The following is a 7849-nucleotide window of genomic DNA, read 5'->3' as shown; positions in this document are numbered from 1 at the left end:
AGTAGTTTTTATTTTATTTAAGATTAAAGTTAGCCATGATCGTGCGTCTGTCACCGCTGTAGGTACCAGCAACACAGGACACCACCGGGCCGTGGGTGAAAGTTTCATGGGCAGCGGCTGAGAGTTTCATGGGCAGGGGCTGGGAGTTTCATGGGCCGTGGCTGAGAGTTTCATACAGCACTATACTCGGTCTTTTTAGCATCCAGTAGCTGTAAAAGGTCACTTTCTGACCTGACCTCTTTCATTTTACTGGAATTATTTTCTTTTACTGATTAGTCAGTTTTCCGGCCATCGTCGACTGAACGGTATTTTCGATTCCTTAGTATCAAAGTCATCCAATTCTCAGTTACATTTTGAACCATATCTGCAGCAGTCCTGGTACTCAGCTAGAATATACGTTGACATTTTCACATTTCTTTATAATATATATATATATATATATATATATATATATATATATATATATGTATATATGTGTGTGTGTGTGTGTGTGCATGTATATATGAGTGTTTATCTTACTGTAACCCAACATTCTTTTATGCAGTCTAAAAACCCACATTTACTGGAAAAAAACTATTAACTTGACAAAAATATGTGTTTTGTTATTTCAGTAGTGTTCTATGGGTTTTTTAAGTTTTATATATATATATATATATATATATATATATATATATATATATATATATATATATATATATATATATATATATATATATATATATATATATATATATATATATATATATATATATTATATATATATATATATATATATATATATATATATATATATATATATATATATATATATATATATATATATATATATATATATATATATATATATATATATATATATATATATATGTGTGTGTGTGTGTGTGTGTGTGTGTATGTAAAACCTGTGTTATTATCATTTTCCAGATTCATCCCCTGAGAAATGAAGGTCGTTGCAATAGCCCTCTTGGTTTTCTGTGTAGGACAGCATTTGTAAATGCTACGGAAGGTGAGTGTATATATATATATATATATATATATATATATATATATATATATATATATATATATATATATATATATATTGTACTGTATATTCCTTTTATCATGAAGGTGTCTTTCTTGATAGATGGTGGGTGGCTTCACAGAATAAACAGGATAATGGCCACTACAATATCTATAATCTAATTGCATCCTGGATATCAAGTCAAATTATCCCCTTCTTGCATCTACCTACCATCTTTCGTTCTCTCCACGTGTCCAAACCATCTCTGAGCAAATCCATCCTTTTATCGGCTCCTACTTGTCTCCAGATTTATCAGCTTTCTAGTTCTTACGTTGTGTACGATGAACCACTTGAATCCAGGACCTTCAGTTCTGTTGACCAGTGATGTAGAACTCTGTAGTTTTTCTTTCTATTTTTTCTCTTTACCAGTGAGCTGTAGAACTGCAACAGACAAGATTGGAACCTGTCAACTGGTCAACAACTGCAGTCAGTTAACAGAAGTGATGAAAAAGCTTCCAATTGACGAGTTTCTCCTGGCTTACGGGGGCTGTGGCAAGGACGAGTAAGATGCGACTTCATTCGTGAATTCCGTTTCATTCACTCCTAAGAGTGACTCTATTTTCTTTGCAAACAACGTCGTGATAATCTCTGTCTTCCCATATTTTTCGGGAGCGAATGCAGAGTCGGGCGTCAGGACCACTGTAGGCCTGGTTGGCATTTGTGTAGTAGTTTCAGAGGGAAACGACCTGACTAGACTTACCCTTACCTGACCTAACCTTGGACGCTGTGTCCTAACCTGGCATTTTCCCGAGATGTAACCGAGTACCGCGACCTTTCCCTGAAAAGCGGGATGCCAGAGCTTAAAAACTAATCATAGAATTTTCTTAAGAATAATCTCATTATGTTTCCCACACCCAAATTACCATTGGTGACCTAATCTAACCCAACCTAACCTAACCTAACCTAACCTAGGTACATGGCAAAGAAAACCAGGGTTTGTGCAATACTAGCATACATCACAGGGATATGTGGCCGGGTGAGGGCTTCTCCACACCTGGACCCCCCATGCAAGTCATGATCCCTCATTCTGCATTCTACCCATTTTTTTTTTACATCTCTTTAAAAGACTTAGTACTGATTTGTTTGACATTAAAGAGACTTGAGATTCCTAATTAATGTCTGCCAGTCTTACATTGGCCATACGCTTTGATCAGTGAACAGAAAACAAAAGACCAACCTTTATGGCATTTTATGGTGTGTATTTATCTTGCAGGGACGAAAATTTGAGATTATGCTGCCCACCCGACAACGTTGAAGTAGGTATGGAGAAGAAGGGTATTGAAAAGACTAACATTTCTTCATCTTCTTGCTGCTTCTGCTTGAGACTTGGTGCCTAATGCTTGCTGTGCTTGACATGTCCTGGGGTAAAATGATGCCTAAAAGAAGAGATAACTGAGATAGTGTCTTTTAAAAAGTTACCGGAACCAGATGAGCTGGGAAGTCTTGTGCTGTAATCCCAGTGATTCAGCGAACCTCCAAATAACATTTCATAAACATATGTCAGCAACATATTGCATACATATCACAAGCAGGTTGAGAACAAGTCAGCAGCTGTAAGTGGAGAATGAACCTTTGGCAAAACATGTCTTGAACGCAGGTTGGCAACATGTAGCATACATATCACAAACAGGTTGAGAACAAGTCGACGACAATAAGTAGAGAGCGAACCTTTGGCAAATGCTTGATAATTTTAAGAAACACTAGTTAGGACTACCAGTAAGTTGTTGCCCTACATACAACTTATTTGTGATGTGTATGTGTACGTGTGACAAGTTGCGGAGGACTGCCAGTGAGTTGTTGACTTGTATTGAAACTGCTTGTAATGTGTGGGTGTGATGGGTTGCACAGGACTACCAGTAAATCGTTGACTTGCATCCAACCTGTTTGTGATGTGTGTGTGTGTGTGGGACAAGTTGCGAAGGACTACCAATAAATCGTTGACTTGTATCCAACCTGTTTGTGATGTTTGTGTGTGTGTGATGGGTTGCGGAGGACTACCAATGAGTTGTTGACTTGTATCTAACCTGTTTGTAATGTGTGTGTGATGGGTTGCGGAGGACTACTGATAAGTTGTTGACTTGTATCCAACCTGTTTGTGATGTGTCTACAATGAGTTGTGGACATGTGTTTATGACATGTTTTACTGCTTACCCACCGTAACATTGCTTGAGCCACTGACAATTTTTTTCATATTATTATTCTTTATTATTATTTAGAAGATGAAACCTAGTCATATGGAACAAGCCCACCACAGGGGCCATTGACTTGAAATTCAAGCTTCCAAAGAATGTGGTGTTCATTAGGAAGAAGTAAGAGGAAGTGAAGGGAAATATATAAAGAAGAGATCCCACTTATTAAAAAAGAAAAAATAAATTAATTAATAGATAAAAATGTAGTAAAATGCAAGGAGAATAGTTCAAGAGAAGATGCAATGTCAGCCCCTATGTAGCACAACTGTAATACGTAATGCCGTTTTCACAAGATCATCCTGGTATGTTTTGCTGTTGATATTATGTATATTGTTTAGTGAAAACCTCTTCATTCTTTCGAAGCAGATTCAGAGGAATCGTAATCCACATCCAGATCTCATTTTTGTCATCTCCCGACAGCGCTGACCTGCGACCCTCCCGCGGAGAACCTGGGGGCACTGGGCTGCGTCAGGCCTGTGACGGAGGAGTTGACCTGGCATGAGGCGAGGGACAACTGCAGAATTTTCGGCGGAAACATCATCACGGGACTGAAGATCGAGATGCACCTTCGTCAGCTGAGGGCTCATTTCCTGAGGGTGTTCCATCGCTCAGACAAACCCCGTGAGTTCTTGAGATCTCTGCCTTCACTGTCACCCTGTTCTGTGTAATCTGATCAGACAGTTTACCTGACAGATTCCAAGGGACGGATGAGCATGAGGCTTTCGAGTTTTGTTATGAAGTCTACATTAGGTTAATTAATAGATTTATGTATGGAAATTTACTGAGGAGAAGCAGTATAACGTCACAGTTAATAACAGAAACAAATTGGCCATACATTCTAAAGTACACATTGAATATCTTAGGGGGCAGCACACAGATATTAAGGCAATTAGTTTCTCTCTATGCAAAAGTGCCTGTCAATTGCTTGCTGTACATTCGACAAGAAAATTTGGATGAAACTGACCAGACCACCCTATTTCATGTCACTTTTGTCAAAGCGATGAATCTTTGCACAGCTGTTGACACATTATTGACCCAGCCACTTGAGAAATACTTACAGATGCCTCCAAATTTCCCTCGGCAGATGTTTGGCTTGGGGTGTACCGAGGTGAGTACGTCAGCGGGAAGGGGGAGAAGCCCCCCGAGTATTACTGGTACCCCGGCTATCCAAGGGGTGGAAATTTCGAGTGCGCCTATGTCGACCTGCAGGAAGGGCATATTCCACTTATTGGCGTAGATTGCACGAGGCAGAAGCTGCTTAGTTTCTGTTACTTGCCTGTTTACTAAGTGACATACTATATATATATATATATATATATATATATATATATATATATATATATATACATTATATTGTATCACTCAAATACAGGAGCACGACCCTGTGCCAAGGCCTTCCAATCAATAAAATGTAAAATTAAATTTAGTTTTATTAGATTTTTGGGACCATAACAGTTTCACTACCTGGAGCTGTCATTAACCTAGACCATGAACTGGTGGAAGGGGAAGCTGGAGAACGGGTTGATAAGTGAACGGACCAATAAATTAAGAAAGAAGACTTTTTGTCAGTGGGGTGCTGACTAAGATACAAAGAAGAAGAAGAAGAAGTAGAGCAACTGGACAAATTTAGAATTAAATCTAATAAAACAGTACGGCACTCCCGTAGGGGGATAGTGCCATCAATGCACCTCCTGCAGTGCACTGTAGGCATTACTTAAGGTTCTTTTACAGCGTCCCTTCCTTGGGCCCTTTTTACTGTACCTCCTTCCATATTCTCTCTCTTCTGCCTTACTTTCCTCAGTAGATGAGAAGGTGTATAGTACCTCTGCCCAAACAGATGGCGAGACGAGCCGTTCAGTGGCCTTTAAAAACACCTGGAAAAAGGCTTAGCAAAAACAGCGACCCCGACTAGGGACTGAGCTGAGAAGGAGACATAAGAGGAGACTTTTGATGCCGATTTTGATATCATTCCTATTCTAGGATATAATCTCCAATTTCCAAGCATTCCTGTAATCTCTCTCTCTCTCTCTCTCTCTCTCTCTCTCTCTCTCTCCAAGAGGAGTTTTTTCGTGTGTCCTAATTAGCGCACTTCCGGTTTTCGACCGGAAGTTGGGCTTCCTGTTGCGCCCAAGGAACACGGATCCTACTCCTTATTTTGTTATTAGGATTAGGATTCATTATCTGCTAGGATGTATTGTGCGCTTTCCATGTCCGTGGATACACACACACACATTATATATGTATATGTATATATATATATATATAAATATATATACATATATGTATATATATATATATATATATATATATATATTATATATATATATATATATATATATATATATATATATATATATATATATATATATATATATATATATATATATATATTGTCATTCCCAAGCCTTGTCAAATTTGACTTATCTAATAGTAATGATTCAATAATAATAATAATAAAAATAATAATAATAATAATAAAATAACAATTGTAATAACCACATCTAGAGCTGAAATTGAAGCTGTAGAATGAAAAACAATTCATTATCCCCATAACTTTAACTAATTTTAGCTTAACTCAAAATCCCATGTCCTATTTACAAAGGCAGATTAAAAGACAACAAAAAGGTCATTATGAAGAATTGGCACCGTCTGAGAGGGTCATGCACTGACCTTGACCTTTCTGGGTCAAAACGTGAGCAATTGCAAGCAGTCTATGTTTGCTTGTTTTCTTAAATCACACATTCAGTAATGTAGGAAACATTTTGAATTTTAATAACGAGCTTTTTGGCACGCGCTACGCTGCGCTGGAACCTGGCGCTGCCCGTCTTGTCTCTCCTACCCTCCTGATCCCCTACCTACCCGGGGTGGACAAACAGGTTTGCAGGAGGAGGGTGGATGTGTCATGTCTCCCCTACCCTCCCGATCCCCTACCTACCCTGCCCTCACCTGCGGCAGACAAATGAGTTTGCAGGAGGAGGGTGGATGTGTCATGTCTCTCCTACCTAACCTGCTCCCACCCGAGGCGGACAAACAGGTTTGCATGAGGAGGGTGGATGTGTCATGTCTCCCCTACCCTCCCGAACTCCTACCTACCCGGGGTGGACAAACAGGTTTGCAAGAGGAGGGTGGTTGTGTCATGTCTCCCCCAATCCCCTACCTACCCCTCCAAGAAGGATGCACTCGGATTTTAGTATTGTAGATAAACATGGTTTTTCGTTTTGTTATTTGAAACAATTCAGAGTTAAAGGGACGTAGAGCACTGCGTTTTGTTGACATCGGCAGCTGACGTCGTTTTATTGTTTACATTCCTCTTCTTCCTCTTCTTCTTCTTCTTAGTAAAGTTAGATAGAACTCCTGACCTGTTCCTGACGTCTCTTTAAGTTTCCCTCTTAATCAGTCTGCGTCTGTGTATGTGGGATTGTGTCTTTTCCAAAGCTTCGTTAATTGATTTCCTTAAACTGTAGTGGCAGCAGCATTCTCTCTCTCTCTCTCTCTCTCTCTCTCTCTCTCTCTCTCTCTCTCTCTCTCTGGAAATACTGACGAACATTTAAACAATAATATCTGGAGTATCGACGTTCAGAAGACTTCGAGCGTTGGAAATTAAGGAAAAGGAGTCGTTTTCTCTCTCTCTCTCTCTCTCTCTCTCTCTCTCTCTCTCTCTCTCTCTCTCTCTCTGTTTAAATGTTCGTTAATGTCCTCTGAGGCTAGAGGGCTGCAATTTGATATGTTTGATGACCGGAGGGTGGATGATCAACATACCAATTTGCAGCCGTATAGCCTCAGTAGTTTTTGAGATCTGAGGGCGGACAGGCAAATAGTCTTCTTTTACAGAAAACTAAATAAAAAAATAATTTCCTTATGACACAAACAGTTCTGATGAACTCGGCCAGCCAGCTAATTATTGTGAAACAGTCCGACTCAATCAGGTACCTTCGAATACCTGACAGGTTAATTATGAAGAACCTTTGTTTCAGCAACCTCACTTACGATTGCGGTGCCTCTCCTGACGGAGATTTTAACTTATTTAACTTCCCTCGTCGAAAATATAATTACTTAACATTCACTTTTGATAGAAAAGGTAATATGATGGTTATATGTGATTCTGACGTCCGTAGCTTGGTTCGAACCCGCGTCCAGAGTATCAGAACGAGGTCACGATTGCTCACTTGGCTACTACGATGGTGAGGATGGGTCTGTCCCAGCTCTGACAAATGTGTCAGAATTCGACAGGTATATGTATGTGTGAGCTGCAATAGACTTTTCATCCTTCTCGTGGTCAGGTCGGCAACGTGACCTCGTTCTGATGCTGTGGATGCGGGTTTGAACCCTGCCTGCTACCTGACATCGGAATTACTTCATACTTCTTGCGTTTGGATCTAAGGCTTTGTAGTGACAAGTGTAACCAAAAGGTGTGAACTTTGTAGCTTTTTTATATTTTTAGGTCTCAGTATGATTTATGCTTAATGTATTGATTCGTTCTACTTATTAACCAGTTCTCAAACCCAGTCTTTCATCAGCTTATTATTCAAGTTTCTGTGACAGCTCCAGTTCACAAAATGGCTGTTCCATGCAGTGGTCCGGTCCAGTAAAAGCACCA

The 7849-nt window shown here is 39.4% G+C and overlaps 1 protein-coding gene across 1 annotated transcript; it reads left to right on the top strand.

Annotated features, from left to right (window-relative positions):
- The first annotated feature begins 936 nt into the window (after positions 1-936).
- On the top strand, positions 937-4539 carry LOC136842152 (uncharacterized). The gene is made up of 5 exons (XM_067109512.1): positions 937-1006; positions 1433-1565; positions 2277-2323; positions 3673-3873; positions 4337-4539. The coding sequence occupies exons 2-5, from the start codon at positions 1507-1509 to the stop codon at positions 4537-4539; spliced, it is 510 nt and encodes a 169-aa protein (XP_066965613.1). The 5' UTR covers positions 937-1006; positions 1433-1506.
- The last annotated feature ends 3310 nt before the right edge of the window (positions 4540-7849 follow it).

Source organism: Macrobrachium rosenbergii, chromosome 9 (assembly GCF_040412425.1).
Source record: "Macrobrachium rosenbergii isolate ZJJX-2024 chromosome 9, ASM4041242v1, whole genome shotgun sequence".
In the NCBI taxonomy this organism is placed as follows: domain Eukaryota; kingdom Metazoa; phylum Arthropoda; class Malacostraca; order Decapoda; family Palaemonidae; genus Macrobrachium; species Macrobrachium rosenbergii.
This window is presented reverse-complemented; position numbering and strand designations above follow the sequence as displayed.